The 25520-nt window shown below is 27.0% G+C and overlaps 1 protein-coding gene and 1 long non-coding RNA gene across 4 annotated transcripts; both read right to left on the bottom strand.

Annotated features, from left to right (window-relative positions):
* Positions 1-1023: 1023 nt before the first annotated feature.
* On the bottom strand, positions 1024-11838 carry LOC126908740 (uncharacterized). 3 transcript variants are annotated; one of them, XM_050691045.1, is made up of 7 exons: positions 11707-11826; positions 9030-9272; positions 8875-8950; positions 8215-8399; positions 7419-7460; positions 4855-4887; positions 1024-2100 (listed from the first exon to the last, which is right to left on the bottom strand). In XM_050691045.1, exons 3-7 carry the CDS (start codon positions 8918-8920, stop codon positions 2065-2067), a joined length of 342 nt encoding a protein of 113 aa, XP_050547002.1. In that variant the 5' UTR covers positions 8921-8950; positions 9030-9272; positions 11707-11826; the 3' UTR covers positions 1024-2064. The 3 variants fall into 3 exon arrangements, with proteins under 3 accessions (XP_050547002.1, XP_050547001.1, XP_050547000.1); XM_050691044.1 differs by having other exon boundaries at positions 1029-2100; positions 8869-8950; XM_050691043.1 differs by lacking the exon at positions 8875-8950 and having other exon boundaries at positions 1039-2100; positions 9074-9272; positions 11711-11838.
* Positions 11839-17772: 5934 nt separating this feature from the next.
* LOC126909259 (uncharacterized) lies at positions 17773-19148 on the bottom strand. The gene is made up of 2 exons (XR_007704975.1): positions 17939-19148; positions 17773-17853 (listed from the first exon to the last, which is right to left on the bottom strand). It is a non-coding gene; the product is annotated as an uncharacterized LOC126909259 (long non-coding RNA).
* Positions 19149-25520: the final 6372 nt, after the last annotated feature.

The following is a 25520-nucleotide window of genomic DNA, read 5'->3' as shown; positions in this document are numbered from 1 at the left end:
GACAACATCATATGGGATTTTTGTGTTCGCGTTATGTGGTGACGGCGCTGGGAAAATGTTGCCATGCGTAAGTGGTGATAAGAAGATAAGAAAGAGAGTTTGGTTATGTTTTAATGAACATCACATTTTTTTCTTCTTCCTAATATTAATTAAAGAATCTATATGAATTTCATGATGCATAAAAAGATATATTGGAGAGCTATATTAGAGAACCCTGAATAAATGTGTACGGAATTCAAATATATTCACGCCCGAACCAAATGAACAAGGCATTACTGGAACAACTGGAATTAAGGTCAGAACTTAAACGTCTACTACTAATACTCAGCTTATTCACATACTACACAGCACATTACAATAATTGTATTAATTATTAATATGTTAAATTTTATATGAATGTTAGTATAAATTTTTGTTATTGTCAAACTCAAAGAATTATAATTAACACATTATGGTAAAATTAATACCTTCTCACCTTCGCATCGAAGCTAAAAATTTTTTATTTTATTCAATTATCAGTAAGGTATGATTTATTGAAGTTTAGGGTACGTGAGTATTACTCACGTTGATTTATAAAGAACGCGCAAATTCTACGGATCATAAACTGATAATTGTTAACGGTTCATAACAATACGGTGATCTGTTGTATAAAGTGCATAGGTATATTTACGTACACTAAATATTAATGTTACTGTATTTAGCCGACTACTGTTTTATTTGTTAAATCCCCTAAACTTTAAATAGTGATATCAGTTTAGAATTTATTAAAATTTATTTATTTTTTATTTAAATTCTTTTTTTATGCTAAACAAGATTAATAAAAACAAAAACTGAGTTGCTATTTTGAAAAACTAAAATTGATATTGATTTGAAGGTTAAGGAATGAAAAGATTTATAACAAATAAAATTATTACATATATAATAATACTAATATTTTTAAAGAAAATTTATGAGGCACAATTAGTCAATCACCCTGTTTTTATGGAAATCTACTGAGCCATTCTGTCTTCATATACATGATTCCACATCAGATATCAACTGTCTCGTCTACTTCCCTCTAGAGACTTAATCAAAGTTCCGATTCCATTTGCTGACTGTATTACTTCTGATTTCAGTCCTCCAAAAATTGAACGTGTCGTTTCTTGCGTCATGTGTTCGTCATAGTCCATACACCTTCTCTGTCTCCTCCACCACTGACTCTATTGGTAGAACTCCAGCCAAAATATTCACCGCTGTTACACTTATTGTTCAACATGCACAAATGCACCAAATTAGTGCTCGAAGCTGTTCCTTCCTCAAAGCTCATACAGGTGTGGCATACAGCAATACAAAAAGGACCACAATACTCAATAGCTTTATTTTTCCTTATCTCGGGCCTCTTATAGTTGACCTAAGCCTCATGAGCTTTGATGTGTTCATTTGCTGAATATTAAGTATCCATCTACTAATACCCCAAAGTAGTTCATGATATAACGTATGCCTAAACTTTATATTTCTTTGTATAGTACCACCTTTCAATGGTTGTGATAGCATTGAGTCGTAACACAGGCATTACATAATATAGAATGTCGCGTGTTACCTTCATAAGAATTTTTTTAACCGTGATTGTGGCCTTTCGGTTTAATGTAACTCAAAACTAGCTAACCCAAGTTTATAAGGGTCTTTGTAGAGAGGGTATTGAAATCTTATGTAAGTTAACTATAATTCAAGGATGGATAAAATGAGAACTATATGTATACTAATCTATGACCGAGTCTGCATTAAAAGGTTAATGCTGGGTTATTTAAAAAATTGTAAATTATTTAAGAATAAAAGGACTGATTGAAATTGAACCAATGACGTGCTGTTCCAACACAAGGTAAAGCATTTTTATTATTTACTTTTTTCGTTTAAACAGATACATTTATTTTACAAAATAAAAATTACAAAAAAATATATATATGATTAATTAGTTATTATTTTTTTTATTTTAATGAAGACTAAACATTATTACTACCATAGACTACCATAGACATCATTAACTAAAATAGTTTTATTTATTAAAATAAATACAATTACACATACTTAAGATGAAGAATCAGATTTTATGCTTAAGCAATTCTGTAAAAATGAAGTCAAAATTAACATGTTTCATTCGTATTTCTACATTTTAAGTAATGAAATTGAACAATAATTAAGTTTAAGGACAATTAAAAACTCTGAAATTCAATTAAATCGTACCATAATGAAATTTTGCTTAATTTTAACAAGTTAAACACATTATTATTATAAATTATCATTATCATTTTCATCCTTAGAAATATAGTAATTAAAATAACCATATTTTTAGTAATTATAACAAAAAATTTTATTTTAATTATATTATAATAATGTATGAGGAAATGAAAAGTAAAGTAGTTAGGAAAAGTGACAGAATTATGGTCGTAAAATTGATATTTCGAAGAAAAAGTGTTGAATGCAATAAGTGCATATACACCACAAGTGAGATGTGATGAATTGGACAAATATGAGTTTTGGAGAGAGATGGATGAGGTGATGTAAGGAGTACCTGCCAATGAGGATGCGGTGATAGGTGGAGATATGAATGGACATATAGGTAATGAGAGGAGAGGATATGAAATAATGCGTGGAGGTAATGGTTTTAGGAAGAATAATGAGGCTGGAGAAAGAATTATGGAATTCGCAGTATCGTATGAACTTGCTATAGTTAATACATATTTTAGAAAGAGGAAAGAATATTATATAACTTATACAAGTGGGAGGAATAGATCATAGATTGATTATTTTATGTGTAAGAGAGAGACATAAAGCGAGTATAGGATTGTAAAGTTATACCAGGCGAGAGTGTAACTACACAGCATAGACAGATGGTATTGGAGTTTTGGTGTACCAGAAAGAGAATATACAAAAACAAGAGGAACACGGGAGAAAAATCGAAAATCCGGTGGTGGAAATTGAAAGGATAAAATGAAAAAGAGTTTGTTAAGACGGTGAAAGAGAGAACAGTGTGGAATATCGAAGGAGATATAAATGATGTGTGGAATAGATTTGCTAGTTGTGTAAAGAATACTGCAAAGGAGATAATTAGTGAGAGTAGGAGTAGAATGCCAGGAATGAAGGAAACCTGGTGGTGGGATGAGGACGTTCAAATAATCGTAGAAAGTAAAAGAAAACAATTCAAAGTATGGCAGAAGAGCAAAAGGAGAGAAGATTAGATGGTGTATAAACGCTTGTGCAGTAAGTAAGGCGATGTTTAAGAGGTATGATGAGTTGTATGATAGGCTAAGAACAAAGGAAGGCGAAGGTTAAGAGAAGGTTTTCGGGTAAGAGTAGGAGTGCACCAAGGTTCTGTTTTAAGCCCTTACTTATTCTCTATAGTGATGGATGAAATTACTAGAAAAATACAAGGAGAGGTGGCGTGGTGCAAGTTATTTGCTGACGATATAGTGTTAATAGGAGAAAATAGGGAGGTAATTAATCAAAGGCTAGAGGTTTTGATGAAAAGGGTTTAAGAATAAGTAGAAGTAAGACAGAGTATATAGAGTACGAGTTTGACAAAGGAGAAAACAATGTAGGTAAATTGAGTAGGTCAGTGACAATAGACGAGGACGTAATTGGAGAGGTGGAGAGTTTTAAGTATTTAGCGTCAGTTGGGCAAAAGAGTGGTGGTATTGACGAGAATGTAAGTCACAGAAATTAGTGCGGGTGGTTGAAGATAAAAGAATTCCAATGAGGCTACTAGGTAAATTCTACAACAATGTAGTGAGACCAGCTAGATGTATGGTTCAGAGTGTTGGGCGGTTGATAAGAAAGTAGAGCAGAAAATGAATGTAGTAGAGATGAAAATGCTTAGTTGGATGAGTGGAGTGACTAGAAAAGATACGAAGACTAGAAAACGATCACATAAGAGGGAGTATAAGTGTAGCGTTTTGAGGAGTTGTATGATAGGCTAGGAACAAAGGAAGGCGAGAAAGAAATCTATAGATTTGCAAAGAGAAGAGAGAAAAAGTCAAAAGATTATCATTATATAAGGTGTATAAAATGTGTTGATAATAAGGCACTCTCGAGTGATGATGATGTGAAAAAAAGGTGGAAAGAGTATTTTGAAAAATTATTGATCGAGGAGTACCTAAAAGAGACATTAGAGGATATCTCATGGAATGAGGGACTGCTATGATGTATGGTTCAGAGTGTTGGGCAGTTGATAAGAAAGTAGAGCAGAGAATGAGTGAAGCAGAGATAAAAATGCTTAGATGGATGAGTGGAGTGACTAGAAAAGATAAAATAAAGATTGAGCATATAAGAGGGAGTATAGGTGTAATGTCGACAGTGGATAAGATGAGAGAAAATAGACTTAGATGGTTTGGTCATGTTATGATGAGAGAAGAATCGGATGCTGTAAGAACAGTTATAGAAATGAATGTTGAAGGAAGAAGAGGTAAAGGAAGAAACAAGAGATGGATGTATGTTATTGAATGCGATATGAGAACAGCTGATATGAGCGTAAATGATGTGGGAGATCGTGTTAAGTGAAACTTTAGAATAAGGGTGGCCGACCCTAAATAGTTGGAATTAAGGCGAGGAAAAAGAAGAAGAATTTTATTATAAAAATAACCCATATTTTGTCATATTCACATTAAAAACAGCTTAAGGGAAATAATTCATAATATTTGCATAAAATTGTGCAGTTTCTACGATATTCAAATATTAATTCTTTCAATTAATTAAATTTTATTTGAAAAAAAAATAAATATTTAATATTATCTATAACTAATATTATTAAGCTTAATACGAGTAACAATTTTTTAAAACATATTGTTTTTTGAATCATTAGTGCTACGTATTTTTACTTACAGTCATTTTATGGAGAATGTTTTTCATTTTTTCCTGAAAAAATCATCATATAAGAAAAACAGCGAGTTTTACATATAATAAATAATGTATTAAAGTTTTATTAAATATGATGATATTTGAATCTAATATGAGACTATTTTTTTTTTAGCTTTTATAATGAAAATATTATAGCTCGATAATTTAATATAAGACTTAATAAGAAAACAAGAGCTTACTTTTAAGAATCTTAAAAAACCCTACAATATATAAAATATAAAAATTGCCAAAGACTGATGCCTTTACCCTAAGTGTATTAAGGCCAGAAGCATTCCTGTTATGGGGCGATCATCCCCAGACAATGTGTTGGGTTCAATAAAAACAATTATAATAGGTTTAGAAATCATTTTTTTTTACATTTGTTTATATACAAATAAACGGCTTTAACCGTTTTAATTTGGTAAACTCAAATGTATAGGAATGATTGAAAAAAAAATATGTCTTTATCTATTAATATCATACTGTTGTTATCACTAATGTCAAAATATATATATATATTAATATATACACTGTATATATGTATATTATACAGGGTGATTTTTTTATCATAACCCACGCAATTACTTACAGAATAAATATAATTTAAACATTTTTTTTTTTTTGGTTTTCTTTAATTACATATTGAATTATTAACTATTTAAAACTTTTTATGTTCATCCCTTATGCCTTGTAAGTTTGACAACTTTGTTTTTTTAAATGGGAACACATATTTTGAATTTAATAAAATGTTTGGATTTTTAATTCATTAGTAAATGGCATTTGAATTTTTAATATAACTTAATTAGTTTATTAGATATAAACATTTAAAGTTTCAAATTTTTGAGTTAATATACATGTATAATACACAAGGGATTATAAATACAGATAGCAAATTAGATTTTTATGACATTGCTGTTACAATCACGGATTGTTTATTATCAATTATGACTATCAATAGATATAATTTTTGTATTGTCATTGAGTATATTTATAAACTCACAACAATGTTCCTTATTACCATTGATAATAACAATGCTGAGTAATTTCGAATATCAACATATATATATATATCGTTTGGAACGAGGGAAATTTTTTCAATTTTGAAGGGTAATGTCTTCAACTAGATACGATTTATGATCTTTTGATGTATCGTTGAAAAAAATCGGTCCAGTGAGAGCTGAGAAAAAGTTGTGACAGACACAAAAAAAAAAAATAAACACAACATGGTAAAATTAATACCTTATCAGCTTCGCATCGAAGCTAAGAAATATATATAACATGACAGGTGGTATTGTAACACACCTGCCATGTTGAGGGACCTAAATAATAAAAAAATATTTATAAATTCGCCACACATGCTTATGGCATGGCGCACTAAAAAAAAAAAAATTATGGCTCAAAACAAATACAAAAAAAATATACATTACCAGCCCCGAAGGGCTTAGGTGTCAGGCTCATCCGACACCGTAAAATAAAAAAAATTACATACTTAACATTAATCCAAGCTTTTTATTCAAGCTGAAACTCTAAAAAAATTGTATATGATTTGTTTTTTTAAACTACATTTCTTTTTCACTTTTTATTCACTGTTACAGTCACGTTAATTATCACTATCAATAGATATAATTTCTGTATTGCCAGTTAGTGTGTTTATAAACTCACAACAATGTATTTTATTACCATTGATAATAAAGGCTGTATTTGTAATCCCCTATGTGTTATACATGTAAATTAACTCAAAAAAATTTGAATCTTTAAATGTTTATATCTAATAGTAAACAAAAATTTATTTATATATATATATATATAAATAATATTGATGATACGCATGTGTGTACGGCTACGAAAACCAAAAATAAAATTATACAGGAATAGTGTTGCCGGCGCGTGGTGAGCGAGGTGGGATGAATGCGTTACAACAGTCTATTCTCAAGGCCATAGACGACGGGATACAGGAGAATAATAACAAGTGGCGCATAGAGAGTTACAAACAAACATACATACATACAAACATACAGATGAAACTAATATAAGCGCGTTAAAAATACCTATGATTATAATACAGCATATCGCATTAATTGAAATTGGTAGCGTTTATGAACCAATAACGATCGTACTGTTATGATTTTTTCTTATAAACCTTATATTTTAGAGAGCTATGGAGTGCTATTAAGTTTTGAGTTTTAAGCATAAGGGAAGGCGGTAGAAATTTAATTCTTCTTGAGAAATAGCTCATCAAAGATCCATTATAATTTAAAAAAAAAAATTATTTCTAACACTTGTATTTTTTAAGATATTACGTGACACATAATAAATGGAAAAAACTATGTATAAATTAAACTACTAAATAATTGTAATGTATAATTAAATGTAATTTATTCCCCTGAATATCTTCAGGCTGGTATTCCTTAAATGGACCCTAAACAAATATATTCATAAATAAGCTATTCTTAAATTTGGTTTTATCAATCCCTAATCAATCAGATTCGGAACAATTGTGTATAAATTTAAATGTTAAATTAATGTATCATTTAATTAAATTTATTCACTTGAATGACTTCAGGCTGGTATTCTTTTTCATCTATGAGTTTCTAAAAATATATATTTATAAATAAACTCTTTATAAACATCGTACATTTGGGAGAACAGTGCTCTCTTACAATTCGCGTAATTAGTGTGATCAGAACACATGGCAGCTAATAGGGATATTTTATAGAAACGTCTATAACTCAAATATAAACTATTTTATCCAAAAAGTGGTAAATATGCTATAGTATTCAATGTGAAATATAATTGATACGATGAGTTACTTAAAATTAAATAATTATAAAAAAAAATATTTCTATTATATTTGATTTATTATTCAAAATAAAAATTTTGATGAGTACACATTTGAAAAATTCATAATTTTAGAATTATTTTACGTTTTATAAAATTTTCATATAATAGACTTTTCATTATTTTCTAACTAGTTTATAAGTTTGCTACTACGACGGGCTCTATTTCATAATCTGCACGGAATTTATAAATGTAATTTTATTGAACCCTAATTTAATTGATATTTATATTTTTGGTACAAAAAAAAATTATTTCTTGCATTCAACGAAGGTGTAAAAAGATGACTAAAATTGTTTCCCTTGAAACTATTAAAAACAGAGTAGATAATAGGAGCGCATTTACTCTTATAAATGCGAACATATTCAAGTGGGTCCATGTGTTCTAAACGGCACTCACGAAATTATGTATGATCATACATAATTAATTACCAATGATAATTAATACTTGATATTTTTATTTTATAAAACAAATATAACAGTTATTTAATTTTGCTAATAGTTAACTTACTGTACTTATTACAGGCATAAAATGTTCTTCTTTATTCATCAAGTATTTACATTTTTCACCTTTATCAGCTTCAGATATACCTTTTTTGCTAAAAAAACTCCATCCATCTTCTTTTGTAAATACGTATATTGATGTATCTAAAAATTCAGCTGCCGCAGCTATTTCGGGTGACTCAATATACACGTCTAAAATAGAAAAATTTTAATTATTTTTATAGGTTATGTAAAATTCTATAAATGAACACTAGATCATTTTAAGTTATATTATAGTAAGACCATCCAGCATCGAATAATTTGATAACGAAAATTTGAAATAAATTAGTTGAATTTTATTAGGCTTCAGTATCTTATAAATAGAAGGCTTTCAAATAAAGATGGACAAGTCAATTTGGGATATTTTTATTTTATATAAATATAGTAATTTTACAACAGAGCTAATGGTAATAAATCCATGTCTTCGTGTTCATTAGTTATCAAATGATCATCAGATAAAGTTAAATATAAACTATTAGTTATTATGTATGACTTGTTATATCTTTTTTTTATTCTCAAAATATATGACTTGTTTTCTTTACATGAACTTCATCCATTTATAAGCAACAGTTGTTAGTGTTCATCTACTATTATAACTTTTGTAGCTATTGTAATTTCTCACACTGACGGGACATTGCTTCAATGCGAGCCGGACGTTCATCATCGGTAGTCATTTCTTTATAATTTTTGGATTCTTCAAAGAACTTAAAAAAATTACATAAAAATAAATAAAATATTAAAAAACATGATACTATACTATTAACTTGGATATAAATTATTTACTTTTGAAATTTATTCACGTAATTTAACACCATAATAATGTTTACCAGTTATCCAATAAGATAGTGCATTGAAAAAACAATTTCCGTCTGCTGGAGTATCTAATCTATGAGAAGGAATACCTCGATATTTTGAGGGTATTAATCTGACACATACAAGTTCATATTCAAGATTTAATTCTTTGCACCAATGTTTCTGCCATTTTTTATCAACTGGCAAAAAAAGGGGTTTTCGAGGTTTACATTTCTAGAAATAGATTTTTAATAATTAGAAAAAAATTAATATATTTTATATTAATACATTTATTTTTAAACAAGTATAAGTGTTACATATAGTATTTATAAATTATTTTGTACGCCAAATTGTTCTATAATATTAAAATGTATACAAATACTTATTTATATTACTAGATAAAATTATTTAGTCATCTGATCTGTATATTAAAATATAATTTATGTCCAAACTTAAAAATTAATACATTTCACAATTGTACTAAAATTTATAAAAATCTGCAAAATGGCAAATAGGATATATAGGAAAGAGGAAATTTCTTGAACAATACAATAATTAACCATAAAAAGTAATTAGATTTTACGTAAATTTCTTTAATAATCTCAAAAATGTAAACTTAGAACTTTCCCTTTTTAAACTATTAAATAAAATATTCATAAATAATAATTATTTTCATGGTATTTTATAAATTTCAGCTTTTTCCCCTTCTTTTACTTTAAGGTTATCTAGTAAAACTTTTTAATTATTACTCTTACAAAATACTAAAATAATACCAAAGATCATTAAAATTCTTGTTTGCCCGTTCGAATTCCCGGATACTATAATATGAGCAATCTAAATATTTTTGTTCCCTTTCGTTAATAAATGCGCTACTTACTCATTTTAGCTTCGATGCGAAGCTGAGAAGGTATTAATTTTACTATGATGTGTTTTTTTTTTTTTTTTTTTATTGTGGTTCCAATGGATCGAAATGATCATTAACATGTGTGTATATTTCTGATAAATTATAAAATTTGGCCCCCCACAACTTATACAGAGTGGCCCACCACTCACTGACAACTTAAATAACTTTTGATCCAGTTAATATTTTTAGCTGATTTTTTTTTTAAATAATAGTTATACGTTAGGTCTATAGCTATATCTCAATAATTAATTTTTTTACATTTTATTAAAAATATTAATTATTTTTAAATTTTAAATAAAATGTAAAAAAAAAATCTAAGATAGCTATTTTGTAGAGTAGAATTTAAGAAAAATTTTAGTAAAAAAATATCTTATTAATATTCAGTAGTAAATATTCTGTAGCGTTTTGAAGTTTGTGAAAATTTGAATTTTCATGTACTATTTTACGGTATTAAACATTGAAATACGTATTGAGAAAAGGACAGAAGAAAACGCTATCTTTTCATGATTACTGTGTATACATATGATGATAGTGTGTATACATTACAAACTTGGCATAAATACCATGATAAGAAATTAGATAAGGCAATTATTACTTATCACTCTCATTCAAAAGTATATTGAAAAGATAGCGTTTTCTTCTGTCCTTTTCTCAATACGTATTTCAATGTTTAATACCGTAAAATAGTACATGAAAATTCAAATTTTCACAAACTTCAAAACGCTACAGAATATTTACTACTGAATATTAATAAGATATTTTTTTACTAAAATTTTTCTTAAATTCTACTCTACAAAATAGCTATCTTAGATTTTTTTTTTACATTTTATTTAAAATTTAAAAATAATTAATATTTTTAATAAAATGTAAAAAAATTAATTATTGAGATATAGCTATAGACCTAACGTATAACTATTATTTAAAAAAAAAATCAGCTAAAAATATTAACTGGATCAAAAGTTATTTAAGTTGTCAGTGAGTGGTGGGCCACTCTGTATTTTTCACAAATATTTTTTTCCATATTACGTTTTAAAAATTGAAAATAGATACACGCCTTAGCATTACCTACCAGTAAAATGTCGATTTTAAGAATTTTAGGTCAAAAAAGATAATTAATAATAAGGGATTTTTTATACTTTTTTTAAACTGAGTTAAGTTGAAAAAAATTTTAACTTTACTTTTAATTTAGTTAAATTTATAATTTGTTAACTTATCATAATGTTACTACTTAACTTGAGTTAAATGTGTCCCATTCATTAATGCAATCCTTTACACATTAATTTATGAAAAATCAAATTAAATCTGTTTCTCAATCAAATTTTTGCATAGTTCAAGTTTATAATATTATAATAAACTGTGCTGTATTACTTAATAGAACATAGAAAGTTAACTAACAAATTACTTATATTTTTTATAATAATGTGTAAAAAAATGTGTAACATATTTAAATGCTGCATTTTTCGGTATAATCAATTAAAACCCTATTTTTATCTAAGCTAACATATTAAATTTTGAACAAAATCATTAAGAACTAATCTTTTATTGCTACATAGCGTACATAATATCTAATAACCTAATTTTCAATCAAATTTTCAAATAGTTCAAGTTAATAATATTATAACAAACTATGTTGCATTAATTTAAAACAACACAGAAAGTTAGCTAAAATAAACACATATATTTTTTATAGAAATGTGTAACAATATTATTATATAAAAATTCAATTCCAAATTCTATGTTATTTTAATAATAATGATAGTATACCTACTGGATCTGCTTTGTTACTATTTGAGCAATAAACGTTAGAAATCAAAAAGATAAAAGTAATTAATTTTAATAAAACATTATATGTTGATAACGGCATATCTTGAAAATATTTTAAACGTTTAAATAAATGAAAACTTAATAATTACATTTATATATAATGTTTTGTTTAAAAAATAAATTCATAGATTCTTTATTTTAAAATAGAATTGTTTTAGCTATTTACTTAATATATTTTGTCATTATTATATTTAAACATTATTTTAGTAGTATAGTAAAAACTTTATTTATTATATTACCATATTTTAAGTAAGAAAACCTTAAAGTTTTGTTATTACATTAAATTGTTTTTATGAATTTATTTTAATTATTTAAAAAAAACATTTAAAGCAATTTTTGGGAGTATTTTTATAATAATATATTTACTGGTTCTTAATATCTATTAGTAAAATATATAATATAGAATTTTCTAGGAAACAGGAATATTCTTCTGTGGATTTTTATGTGAGATTATATTCTTAAAAATATGGTACCACAATGGAATCATGACACAGTGTGGACGTGGCATAGTTGGGATAAGTATAGATGATATCTAACAGTGATTAAAATCACTATGATAAAAAACGCTTCGATGCAAATTTGTAGATATTGTTTAATTTTTGAAAGGAATGGTGGATTATCCAAAAGCAACATCAACTCCTATTTCTTTAATTATATCCTGATTAGTAGTTCTGTAATATTAAATTTTAATACATGTAATAAATACTACATATACTTAACAAAAATATATCACCAAATCAGTGTTCCCCTGTGGATAGGCTTAAGAAATTTAGCAACCACTTATGGTATCTCGAAAATACCTCAGTGGAATTTTTTGATGATCAAATACCTGTTGAAGTAAAAAGACTTATGGTAAAATCATAACAAACTAATGAATGTGAAGACTTAAAAAAACTCAATCCGCCAAGAAATATAAAACATTTTGTAAGTAAAACTATTGACAAGTTCATTAATGCAAACTCAAAATTTTTTTTAAACGTTTTGATATGAAAACTAGTTTTTTTAAGCGAAGATCCCGAACAATGGAATTTAAATATAGATTATCTAGACTATCAAGAAATAGTGCGAAGTTTAAAAGTTGTAATCGGTACTGCAGAAAGATCAGTGAAATATATTGAAGAGTACAACTCGATAATTACTAAAAAAGGAGACCAAAAGCAATACTTGCTACAAGTTGTCGCAGATTATAGAAAACATTTTCCAGATGCAAAAAAAAACACATAAATGAAATAATAATGATTATTTTATAATAATTGATAATAATTTTCCATAATATTTTTTTAGTTGTGTTTTTTTATAATTAAAGTTTATTTTTATTATTTATTAGTTTTGTATTATATGTTTTAATCAGTTATATGTTATAAGACCAAGATTTAAATTTAGAGAATATTTTATTAAACAATATTTGTACATAATTTTCAAATGTAAATTTTATATTTTATATAGATTTTGTAAAAATTTGTCGATTACACTAATAAAGACTAAATTACGCAAAAAAATAGAATTGGGAAAAATCGGCGTATTTATGTGTTTTATTGATTATTCAATTAAATATGCAATATAGAGTAAAAAAAAAGACAACATATTTTATAGAAAATACATTTTTAAACAAATTTTATTCAGTAATTTTTTTTGATTCAAGTTAAATTTAACAAGTTATACGTAAAAAACTAATTTTTACCCCTATTTATTAAATTTCAACCCTTCTGCGACACGGAAAAAAATCATTGGACAATCACGAAACTTCACAAAATATATTTTTTTAACTTCTAGAACAGTTCTAGGGGGCGTCCTGATTGAATTAAATAAAAAAAAAATGACCTATGTAGTAAGGATCACCCTAATGTACATGTATTTGTAAAGAAAGACTAGAGAAGTTAAATAAGCCACTGGAAAGACCATATGAAAGAACAGACAAGATTTCCACAATCCCACAAAATATAAATATCCATTAAGGCGGGTTTACACCTTCAGTATTACTTTCCAAATATTAGAACGTATAAAGTTTATAAGTCTATTAAAAATTTCGCTATGAGGCCCCTTTAACAACGAGGCCCGCGGAAAATCCCGCTTTTACACATATGTAGTTCCGCCTCTGCTATAAACGGATATATGAATAAAAATTTTGTTAGTATAAGTAGCTGGCGTAAATTCTGGGATTCCCTGAAAAAAAATTGTGATTAGCGTAAATTAAAACTTTTGTATGTGTAAGCGATTATTTAAGATTTGTGCAAGTATTATAATGAAGTAAATGACACAGCTGTATTCTTTTTACTTTATTTTCATAAATATTATAGTATATCATTTTAATAATAATTAAATTATAACTTGTGTATGTTTACAAAACTTATAATTTTATTATAAGTTAATATTATATTCATTATTAAATTACTTATAAAGTAAATAATCAACTAAAAATTTAGGAGTGTAATATGTCCGAGTTTTCACATAAAACCCTTTTTGTCATCATTGTAAATCTTGTCATATTTAACACTTGAGTTATGATTTTTTATATTTCTACTATTAAAACCAGGATAATCAATAGATCGATATCTCTCTACATGATTTCCTAAAAGATCTAATTACAAAATTTTAATTTAATATTCATATAAAAACATTTTTTTTTACATGTAATTGATTAACAATAGTGGCATTATAAAGGAAGGCTAGATTATTTTTTAATTAGATCATTTTCTATTATTTAAGCAAGTTAAATACACAGAGTAATTTTTTTATCATAACCCACTTACAGAATAAAAATAATATAAACATTTTTTTTTTTGTATCTTAAGTTACACAATATTCTTGAATTATTAACTATATAATACTTTTTAAGTTCATCCCTTATGCCTCGTAAGGGCGTCAACTTTGTTTTTACAAATGAGAACACATTTTACATTAAAAATTAACAAAACAATATTTTAAATAGTCGATAACCAGTCTTGTAATAATACTTTTTGAGATTAAGGATTTAAAGGTCCACAAAATATGAGGAGCAGAATTGTGTCAGCCATGATTTATTTTTACCATAACTCACAGAAAGAATTCTTTTACGTTGAGCGCCTCTCTCACTTATAACTAAATTTTGTATTAACTTGAAAATTAATGATACAAAACTAGTTATCAACCAGTAAAAATTTTATATAACTCATTTTCAATTTAATAGTAAAAAAGAATTCCTCTTTTATCTTTCAAAAAGTATCCCTAAAATGTACCTTAAGAAATAATTTTTTCTTACAATAAACTTGACATTTACTGTGGTTCGTCAGATAAAAAACATTATAATTCTCTCTATAATATTTCTATAAAAATCCTAAACAGTATTATTGTATAGTATATGTTTATTAAAACATTGCCAAAATAAGAGAATTTAAAAACAATCTCTCTTTTAATAGAAGAAAAAAAAAATCTTGGTTATGTGTTTGTCAACTAACCATGTGGTAAATCACGCTTGCAAATAGTTTGATGTGTACGCTTATTTATGAATTTTGTAGGAATATATCTAATTGCAATTTCAAAACAATACTGATATTTTTTCAATCCTGAAATGAATAAAGCAATTTTATTTATTTCCGCAACGACAAAATCACATTTGTCATTGATATTGTATTCTGTGACATTTGCTCTCTCTAATCGACCAATACTCCAGCATAAACAATTTTGCTTCGTAAAGTTATAGCAAAAAATAAAAAATGACTGCATTCCTCTATTTGTAAACAATCATTGTGATCTGAGAAAATTGAAATGAGTTCGTATATCTTATTAAAATTACACTCGATTTTAGTTGTTAATATTTCTCCAAATAACTTTAAATCCATAAAGGATTTCATATTTACAACAATTTGTTCTCCCATTTCAATCATTTTATCTTTTATATAATTTTAATTCCTGATTTTTAAATTCACGAAGTAAAAGGAACTTTCTAACTAATGTAAAGTAAAAACATACAATCATTATAATTGGCCAAATTGTTGCTGCATTTACTAGATTTTTAAACACTTGAACATTTTGCAAGTTAAAATTGAACTTCATGAAATGAAACACATCTAATAACTTTATTTTATAATTATTAGTACTCTTTTCTCAACAGGGTATATCGAATCATATCTAAAACGTCATTTAGCTGTTTGTCAGTGTTATAACTATCATATTGTTTTGCTTGGGAATCCAGCTCCAAAAAACAGGAACAATTTTCCATGAAATCATAAAACAAAAAATTTTTAGGATTGAAAATATAATGTTTTTTTTTCAAAAGCTGTTGCCAAATGCTTTAATATCTTACAATAACTTTTTAATATTTCATTATCTTTTCCCACAAACATATCTCTCAAAATTAAATATTTATTCATATTTCTTATTATATTACTATTGAGTTTCTCGAGTTCATTAAGCAAGACTTCCGAGCTGTATTTTATTGGTTCTTTAAAATTAGTTAAGAATATGAAATCATTTTTAAATGATACATTTAAACACTTGTCATTCAAAAAATATTCCAATTTTTCTACAATTGGACGATGTAGAACTTTATAGCCCTTTAGTAAATTTTGTGGACTATTAAATATATTGCAATTTTCGTCTTTACCAATCACATTTATAGATTCCAAAACATTTTTTAAATATAAATTTACTATCATTATATCTACTGCAATATAATCCTTGTCCATATCTCGTAATGAATCTAACATGATCATAACAATTTCGCCATGAGATTTTACTGCTGTTTCAATATATTAACTCAAGCTCAGAAATTGTATTTTCGAAGTTAAATAAATATTTCTCACTGTACTTAAAATAATTAAACAAATGTTTTGAGAAATTACAATGCAATCGTAAAGGGTCAATGGAAATTGAAAATTTCTTAAAATAAAACACTATCTACTGATTTGTATACTTATCCCACAGTGCATCTAATCAATATATATATACACACTGAATGAACATTTTGACAAGTCGATAAGCAGTATTTTAATATTGCTTTTTGAGTTATTATAATTTTAAGTTATAGTTGACCGAAGTGCGCAATGTAGATTAATTCTTATCTGAGTTATAATACAAAAATAGAGCTTTACTAAACACTACCTCAACTCTTCTAAATCTTCAAATCCTAATATCTCAAAAAGTAATAACACAAAACTGGTTATCGACTAGTCATTCAACATTTGATTTAGACCATTTTCCATTTTATAGTACAACAAATTATAATAGGTACCACCATTTAACTTTCAAAAGCTACCCCGAAAATCTACTAATTTTTTTCTTACAAACTCAAATTTTAAACTTGATTTTTACTATGGTTAATAAAAATAAATAATATTTTAATCAGTACATTTTTATGAAATAATGTTGGTTTCTATGCTTAATAAATCATCCTGTAAATACAAAATGTATATATATATATATATATATTAGGGTGGTCCTTATTTTTCGACTTCATAAATTCAGAGTCATGGGCTCAAAATTTCGTTATGTTCACTGAAAAAATGAAACTGGTAAAATTTGAGTACAATAAGTCAACGCCTTCACGTGCCTCAAAGGGGTTGAAGTTCTTCAAAAATAGGGTGGATTATCTTTTTTTGAGTGTACGCTCTTTATTTTTGAAGTTTCGCCAAAAACACAAAGAACAATTTTTATAGAACTCAATGTGAACAAAATATAAGGTAATATACTATTTTTTTGTAAAATTAATATTTTTTCGTAAAAATAAGAAAAATCAGTTTCACTTAATTTTTTTAAAAAAATGACATAGTTTTCAGTTATACTTTTCTAGTGTCTTAAATTTTAATTGTACGCAGAAATTGTACAGAAGTAATATTAATCACAGTGATATCTTCTATAAAAAAACGTTATTTGAGTTTTTTTCGAATTATGAATCCTTTCCAAATAAAAATTTAAAACAACTACGAAAACTTGTTTTTTTTTTAAATTTTTTTTGCATGTATGGTTTTTTGTTCATAAATTAACAAATTTTCTTAGTTATATTAAATAAAAAAAAAACAAGAAACACAATAAAATAATAATTGTTTATTACAATAATAGTTTTTATAATTTGAATATTTTTTAAAACAGCTGGCGATATTGTTGAACCACCTAAAATAGTCAAAAATAATAGTTATAATACAAATATAGTAATTTAAAATTAAAAATTTTGCAATATTATTTTATAATTTCATACTTGTAATATAAATTGCTTTTGATTTTCATCCCTTGTAAATTTGTCGTTAAATTCTGTGGTTTACTATTTTTATGGAGGATAATATTTCTTTGGCGTTATTGTATTCATTATTTATTTCCCATGTGGTAGGATCTTCATATAGAAACCTGAATTTAATTTAAATCGCTCGAATAATTTCTATGAATTGTTGAACAACGAAAAAGAAAGATCTTTTTCTAGAAAATTTGATAAATCTTCATATTTTAAAATTAATTTTTTATTTGAATCTTCATTTTCTTCTGGCTCTTCATCCGTGCTCTCTTCATAACCTTTTAATATATTTTTTGCCATTCGCTGCTTAGTATTAATGTCAAGTCGATCGTCAAATAAAGAAAACACAGCACACTCATCATTTAAATACCATAAATGGTTTATACATTTTTTTATAGCTACTTCTCCTAGTTTATTATTACTGTAGTTTAATAACTTTTTTAATAACATTAAATCATTTATAGGAGCTGTTATAATATTCGCAGCTGAAAACCACATTTTAATATAACATTCAACTACAAAACAACATATATCTTCTAGTGCATTTACTTCTTTTGAAGGCCCAGGTCATTGACTCATTTCTTCAACGTTTTCCTCCATATCAATATCTTCTTTCTCCGAGCTAGAGCTGCTATAATATTGAGTTTCGGCTAAATAATAAAATACTTCGGTATATAAAAACTGCTTACTTATAATGTCCTGAAATTATTGTGTAATATTTAATAATTACCTGTACAATTTGCAATTTCTAACTTCTCTTTTTTCTTTCGATCATCTTCTTCTTCTTGTCGAGTAATTTTACGTTTTTCAATACCAATTAACTTCATATCAATACCAAGCATGCTCCTGGACGGCCCTTTTTAAGTTGTGACAGTAAAAACTGTTTGTCTTCTTCAATACTTATCATATTCAGAGCTTCGATATGAGAAATGTCAAAGAGGTTGTCTAATTCTTCAGAAAAAATATTATAATGTTGTTCTTGTGTTTGTTTTTCTAGATTTATTTTTGTCCAACTTTCTCTATTTCTCATACAATATTTTTAACTTAATAACACAGTCTGAAGAATACTGTGTAGGAATACGCGCTTTTCTCCAAAATATTAAACACTCATCTATTACAATTATTATTTTATTGTGTTTCTTGTTGTTTTTTTATTTAATATAACTAAGAAAATTTGTTAATTTATGAACAAAAAAATATACATGCAAAAAAAAAAAAAAATACGTTTTCGTAGTTGTTTTAAATTTTTATTTGGAAAGGATTCATAATTCGAAAAAAACTCAAATAACGTTTTTTATAGAAGATATCACTGTGATTAATATTACTTCTGTACAATTTCTGCGTACAATTAAAATTTAAGACACTAGAAAAGTATAACTGAAAACTATGTCATTTTTTTAAAAAAATTAAGTGAAACTGATTTTTCTTATTTTTATGAAAAAATATTAATTTTACAAAAAAATAGTATATTACCTTATATTTTGTTCACATTGAGTTCTATAAAAATTGTTCTTTGTGTTTTTGGCGAAACTTCAAAAATAAAGAGCGTACACTCAAAAAAAGATAATCCACCCTATTTTTGAAGAACTTCAACCCCTTTGAGGCACGTGAAGGCGTTGACTTATTGTACTCAAATTTTACCAGTTTCATTTTTTCAGTGAACATAACGAAATTTTGAGCCCATGACTCTGAATTTATGAAGTCGAAAAATAAGGACCACCCTAATATATATATATATATATATATATATATATGTACAACTTCTACTTTTAGCATTACAACAAGTCCGCCAAGACATTCAAATATAATTTATAATTTAATCCATTTATAGAGAATATAGATTATTCTCATTATTATAGATTGAAATCTGACATTGATTAAAACTATCATCATAAAACGCTTCGATGAGATTGTGTGATGTGAAAGAAGTGTGATTATTCTAACCTTCGTTAGTCGATTATAATTTCAGTACGAAATCAAATTGTAATTTGTTATAAGCCATTATTTCATATTTTTTTACGTATTTGTCAACAATTTTTTCAGTAAAAAATATTATTTAAACTTAAATTTATTCTAGTATTATCCATTATTTTAAAATTTTAAGCCACCTGCATTTTTTTCTGTAACATTTATCATTTTAATTTATTTGTATGGTAAAATAATAAATGTGTCATTATTATTTTGCACTATTTATTAATCTAGATCATATGTTTACTAAAAGTTGCGACGCACATTATTTCGTATTATATAGTTTTTATTAAAAAAATAATAGTTTTAAAACTCTGGGATATTTCAATTTTTTTTTTCTTTTATCTAATAATGTGAATAATTAATATTTTTAGAATTATTGGAAAGTGTTTTATTCATAATAAAGCTTATTCAGAAATATTTGAAAATCTCCTTTTCGAATCAAAGAAATTGTATTGTACAAATTAACATTTTTTTTAATTCTAAGTTTAAGGAATAAATTTCAAGTTTTCTTTACTGACTATGAATTAAAAACTTTATTAATTTGTTTTCTATGATGTATGCATCACGTATGTCATTACTAGGGTTCCTAATATCTTACGTGGACATTACTAATCTTGCTCTCTAATGATTTCAATGTGCATAGAATGGTTATAAATAAAGCATCCATAGATAGAACTGCTTTTGAAAAATCATAGAGAATTTACTTCCCTTAGATATTATAGTACCTGAGAATTTTACGACAAAATTCCATGTAAAAACCTGAAATTTATAACCATAGTAAAAATACAATAATAAGAAATATGATCGAGCCAAACAATCCTTTTTTTTTTTTTTAATGGTCGATAGGAATTTTTGGACCAATATTTCTAAAGTTATTAAAATAAAAATTACATTAAAAATATTAATGTAAAATATTTAACTCATAAAGCCACAAAAAAAAAAAAATACCACAAAATCGCGATTATGTATTTTGACAACAACGTCACCACCATTACAAATGCTAAACAATAACTGACATTCCGACCGACAAAAAAAACTATTTATATACCCCTAGTGACGTTATTACTAAGTAGTTAGTATTATCACATTTTGCCAGTATACAATTTTAATAACGAATTTTTCAATGGGTCAATATCCCAATTAATAAAATGATTTTTAAATATATCATACTAAAATATTGTAATTATTTACATTTTTAATTAATTTTATTGTTTTAATGGAGTGATTATGTGTCAATAATAAATGTTCATCCACGGAAGATTTATTAAATTCTTGATTTTTAAGGTTTCTTAAGTGTTCTTTAGACCTGGCGTCTAAATGTTCTTTTTTTTGTTTGACATTTATTACAATTTTAACATTGTATTTTATAAGCTCCCTAATTTCTCCTTCTTCTACTTTATATTTAAAGTTCACTAAAAAGTAGCTTATATTATTATCAAAAATGTTACAAAATTAATATTAAATTCTACAAAATTCTTTGCTCGGATAATATAAAATTCTAAAAATAATCTAATTACGTTTTGTTGCCCCACGCTAGTGAATGCACTAACTGCCCTCTTTTCTTTATTCCACCTATTAATTTTAATATTACGTTTGACACGACTTACGTCGCAAAAATGTGGTCGACACTGGTTTTGAGGGTGGAGACCCGTGGGCCGTTTATTAAATGAGCGACAACAGATTATGTTAACAAAAATAAAACAAACCGAAAAGATAAACACAGTAATAATAATCTTCGCATAATATCGCGGCACTTTCGCTGGCGTCGACGACGCGATGTTCGGCGTAATCCTTGGACGGCAAAATGGTTAGCAGCGTTGTAGGCGACGGTGCGCGGGTGCGGTTCGGCTGTNGGCAGCGTTGTAGGCGACGGTGCGGATCGGTTGGTCGACGTTGTCGCTTTCACAACGGGAGGAAGACACCATTTGCGGCAGGTCGTCGTCGGCCGTGCGGCATTTGCTGGACTTTGCACCGTAGCGTATGGCACGCGGTGTTGGTCAGTCAAATATTCATTGTAGGGCGACGGCTGATAAAGGTGGCACGAGTCGCGGGGCACCGTGTATAACGAAGCGACGCGGGCCGTGTCACGTTATCATTAAACCTATATTCATTATCTGGCTACTTCTTTTATAACTCCCAGTTATTTATCAAAATCTATTTTATTTATCGGAATATTAAGTAGCCTGTAAACCATACTATTAAAAGTTTTCATTTTGTTACACCACCGAATTTTTCGGAATGTAACTGAACGTATGGTGTTTTTCCGATAAATTAATGAATTTATTTACTTATCATTATTTTGAATAATATAATCAGATAATTTTTGACTTAACTAAATCAATATTATTTTTAACTGAAAACCTATCAAATTTTTGAACAGATGAAAGAACCACTTACTAAGTGTTTAGCCAAATTGTAAGTCAAGACATTAATATTCGACACAATGCGTCTTATTTTATTTCCTAGCTCATGTATTTTTGGCAAGTTTATGAATTTGCCAGTTTGAAATTTTAGTAAAAAAAAAGCTGAATTTTTCTTGAATTATTGATTTTTAACTATTGATAACGATTGTAGCTTCCATTATTATTTTACTTTTAAAATTCTCTTTATCACTTATAGGCCAGTCAACAAAGGAAAAATTGCGGAAAAAATTCCCAACGAAATTTTTTTTTTTTTAAAGTTGAATTAAGATATGTATAATGACATACTAAAAGTCCTCATCGATTGGACTTGAGCTTTTTTTTTACAGCCTCGCAAAAGTTGAAAAATATGAGCTTTTTTAATTTTCTCAAAAAATATTTAACTTACAAAAAAAAGTTTCGTACAAAAGTTGTTTAAAAGACAATTTTAAACAAAAAAGGTTTCTTATATTTTTTTATTTAAATAAATATTTTTCGAGTTACATTACATTTAATATGAGTACTAAAATTTATTTTCCAATTTTTTTCATTTTACGGTTATTTTTTATCATGTTATACTTACATTAGACACAATGTTATAAATGCATATGTGTGTATGTGTGAGTTTATTTATTTATAGTATCATTAAAGTGTAGTGTATATTAAGATACAACCGATAGAGTAGGTAATTGATTTGACGCTATATTGTTTAAACCCAACTAAACGCTAAATTGTACATTCCCAAACAACAATTATATTATGTCAATTGCCACCGGAATTTCTGCTAATAATAAAGATAATTGTCATAAAACGGCCTTCAGTCAGGTGCTGGAGCTGGTAAAAATTGTGGCTGCCGAAAAACAGGGCTTAAATGTTCTATTATATGTGAACATTGCAAAGGTCAATGGCGTACAAATTCAATAGAAATAAAGATTGAAGATTAAGAAAATTGTACTTTTGTTGAAGATATATTCTATCAAAATTTAGAATGGGAAACTAAATAAGAAAATGGAAAAAAAATTTGTTTCATACATTTGTCAAACAACTTTATAGTGGAGAAATTTTTCATCGATTACATACTTTGCACTAGTTATGCATATGACTTGTATTTAGGATATAAATAAGGAAATAGGAGATCATGTAGCTTTTGTAATAATTCATTAAAATTTTAAAATTAAACACTATCTACAGATTTTCATCAAGGCGTTGTTTTTTGATAATGATTTTAATCACTGTCACATATCTTCTATACTGCACCCAATTGTACACACTGTACCGGGACACTGCTGGTATTTTTTTTTTAATAGCGATTGGTTGAAATAGTAGCAATGGGTTTACTTTAATTATTTCATTATTAATTTTAACAATAGAAGTTATTTAAGATACAGTTATAACTTTATTTGACCTTTTAAGATTTATTTCATGAAAGTTATTATCCACCATTGAGTTTACTTGATCAAGAATAATTTTAGACACTTTATGACAATTAATTTTATCATTACCAGAAATTCTGACTGGGTTGACAAAAGAGAACATGAGGTAGGTGAATTTGAAGAGATCAGTGACAATAGGCGAGACTGTGAATGGGGAGGTAGAAAGTTTTAAGTATTTAGGATCAGTAGTGCAAAAGAGCGGTGGTATTGACGAGAATGTAAGACACAAGATTAAGTGCGGGTGGTTGAAGTAGAGAGAAGCGTCTGGTGTCATATGCGATAAAAGAATTCCAATGAGGCTAAAAGGTAAATTCTACAACCAGCTATGATGTATGGTTCAGAGTGTAGGGCGGTTCAGGGCCGGATTTGACGGAGGGTTTTAAGGGCACTTGCCCCGGGCAGCAGATGTTTGGGGGCATCCGGATGCCGAATACTATAAAAAAAATTTTAAACTTTTTAACCCTCAGCTTATGAAAAAATCAACTTTAAAAAGTAAATATTATTTTGTATTTATATAATTTGGTCTGCAAAATTAATAACGATATACGTCACATGATAACATGAAATTTTACTATGATGTGTTTTTTTTTTTGTGTCTGTTACCACTCTTTCTCAGCTCTCACTGAACCGATTTCTTTCAATGATACGTCAAAAGATCACAAATCGTATCTAGTCGAAGACATTACCCTCAAAAATTGAAAAAATTCCCTCGTTCCCCGTAAACTAAGCTGGGTATAATTAAGGAAATAGAAGTTGATGTTGTAATCATCTACCAATTTTTTAAAATTAAACACTATCTAAAGATTTGCATCGAAGCGTTTTTTTTTTATAGTTATTTTAATCACTGTCAGATATCATTATACTTGATCCAACTATGCCACGTCACAACTGTGCCGCGACTCCCCTGTACTGCCTTTTTTTATTTTTTGTTTTTTTTAATTTAAAATACGCTGTGTGCCGAGTGGAGGCTGAAAACTCCGAAGACTGAATACTCCCGAAATAAATATTGTAAGTTCCATTCATTGTTGGTAAAAAATGTGTTATAATTGTGTAGTATTGTTCAGTTTATGTGATAGTGTCTTGTGGAAAGATTTTTTTTTAGGCGATGTATAGGTAATTTTCCCAGTTTAATTGATTAATTAATTTTAAATTTGGTGTCAATATTTTTTTGCCCTTGATTTTCATTTAAAAATTGATTTTATTTTTACAATTGTATGGTACAGAATACCTTTAGAAGGATCTAGTTGACCAGTTACCCCTTAAATTTAAGATACTCTCTGAGGAATTTCTAGTATACAGAGTGATTTTTATATCATAACCCACTCAATTACTTATAGAATAAATATATTTAAAGATTTTTTTTTTTTGTTATCTTTAGTTACACATTATTCTCGAATTATTAACTATGTAATACTTTTTAAGTTCATCCCTTATGCCTTGTAAGGGGGTCAACTTTGTTTTTTTAAATGGAAACACATATTTTTAATTTAATAAAATGTTTGAGTTTTTAATTTAATAGTAAATGGCATTGTAATTTTTAAGATAACTTTATTCGTTTATTATATATAAACAAGTTTCAAATTTTTTAGTTAATATACATGTATGATTTTTAAGACATAGCTGTCACAGTCACGGATTGTTTATTATCAATTATGACTATCAATAGATATACTTTTTTATTGTTAGTTAGTGTATTTATAAACTCACAACAATGTGCCTTACCACCATTGATAATAACAATGCTGTGTA

The sequence above is a fragment of the Daktulosphaira vitifoliae genome, unplaced genomic scaffold (genome assembly GCF_025091365.1).
Source record: "Daktulosphaira vitifoliae isolate Bord-2020 unplaced genomic scaffold, ASM2509136v1 Scaffold_1, whole genome shotgun sequence".
Lineage (NCBI taxonomy): Eukaryota > Metazoa > Arthropoda > Insecta > Hemiptera > Phylloxeridae > Daktulosphaira > Daktulosphaira vitifoliae.
The sequence above is the reverse complement of the archived record's forward strand: the minus strand, read 5'-3'. Positions and strand labels throughout refer to the sequence as shown.

Bases quoted from the DNA above. Each gene is read 5' to 3' on its own strand.
- LOC126908740 (XM_050691043.1), bottom strand. From the start codon at position 11,806: ATGCCGTTATCAACATATAATGTTTTATTAAAATTAATTACTTTTATC. The intron at 9,273-11,710 runs GTAGGTATACTA...ATCTATTTCTAG, and splicing joins ATAGTAACAAAGCAGATCCA to AAATGTAAACCTCGAAAACC. The intron at 2,101-4,854 runs GTAAGTAAAAAT...TCATTTTTACAG, and splicing joins ACATTCTCCATAAAATGACT to AATTGCTTAAGCATAAAATC.